Source organism: Buceros rhinoceros, unplaced genomic scaffold (genome assembly GCF_000710305.1).
Source record: "Buceros rhinoceros silvestris isolate BGI_N320 unplaced genomic scaffold, ASM71030v1 scaffold41785, whole genome shotgun sequence".
In the NCBI taxonomy this organism is placed as follows: domain Eukaryota; kingdom Metazoa; phylum Chordata; class Aves; order Bucerotiformes; family Bucerotidae; genus Buceros; species Buceros rhinoceros.
In genome coordinates this window covers 517-753 of record NW_010415354.1, presented here as the reverse complement: position 1 = coordinate 753, position 237 = coordinate 517, and the positions used below count along the sequence as shown (strand labels likewise).

The 237-nt window shown below is 54.0% G+C and overlaps 1 protein-coding gene across 1 annotated transcript in view; it reads left to right on the top strand.

Moving 5' to 3' along the window:
* LOC104494538 (SWI/SNF-related matrix-associated actin-dependent regulator of chromatin subfamily D member 1) overlaps positions 1 to 237 on the top strand; it is a gene marked incomplete at both ends in the record, with an annotated part of 2,564 nt that overhangs the window by 1,818 nt on the left and 509 nt on the right. The window contains one exon of the mRNA XM_010137389.1: positions 3 to 111. Within this exon, the coding sequence (XP_010135691.1) occupies positions 3 to 111 (109 nt within the window). The remainder of the gene's footprint in view (positions 1 to 2; positions 112 to 237) is intronic.

The following is a 237-nucleotide window of genomic DNA, read 5'->3' as shown; positions in this document are numbered from 1 at the left end:
GTTTCTGCCGCAGATATTCGAATCTCAGCGGCTGAAGTTCTCTGAAATCCCTCAAAGGCTTCACGCGCTGCTGATGCCCCCAGAACCGATCATCATTAATCATGTCATCAGGTGAGACGGTCCCTGACTTCTGTTGCTGGGAGAACGCGCGGAAGGGACGGCTGAGGCCGGTGTGTTCTGTTCTGGCTTTCAGCAGCAGTTCTGCTGCCTGTCTTTGCTCCTTTGTACGAGAACAGC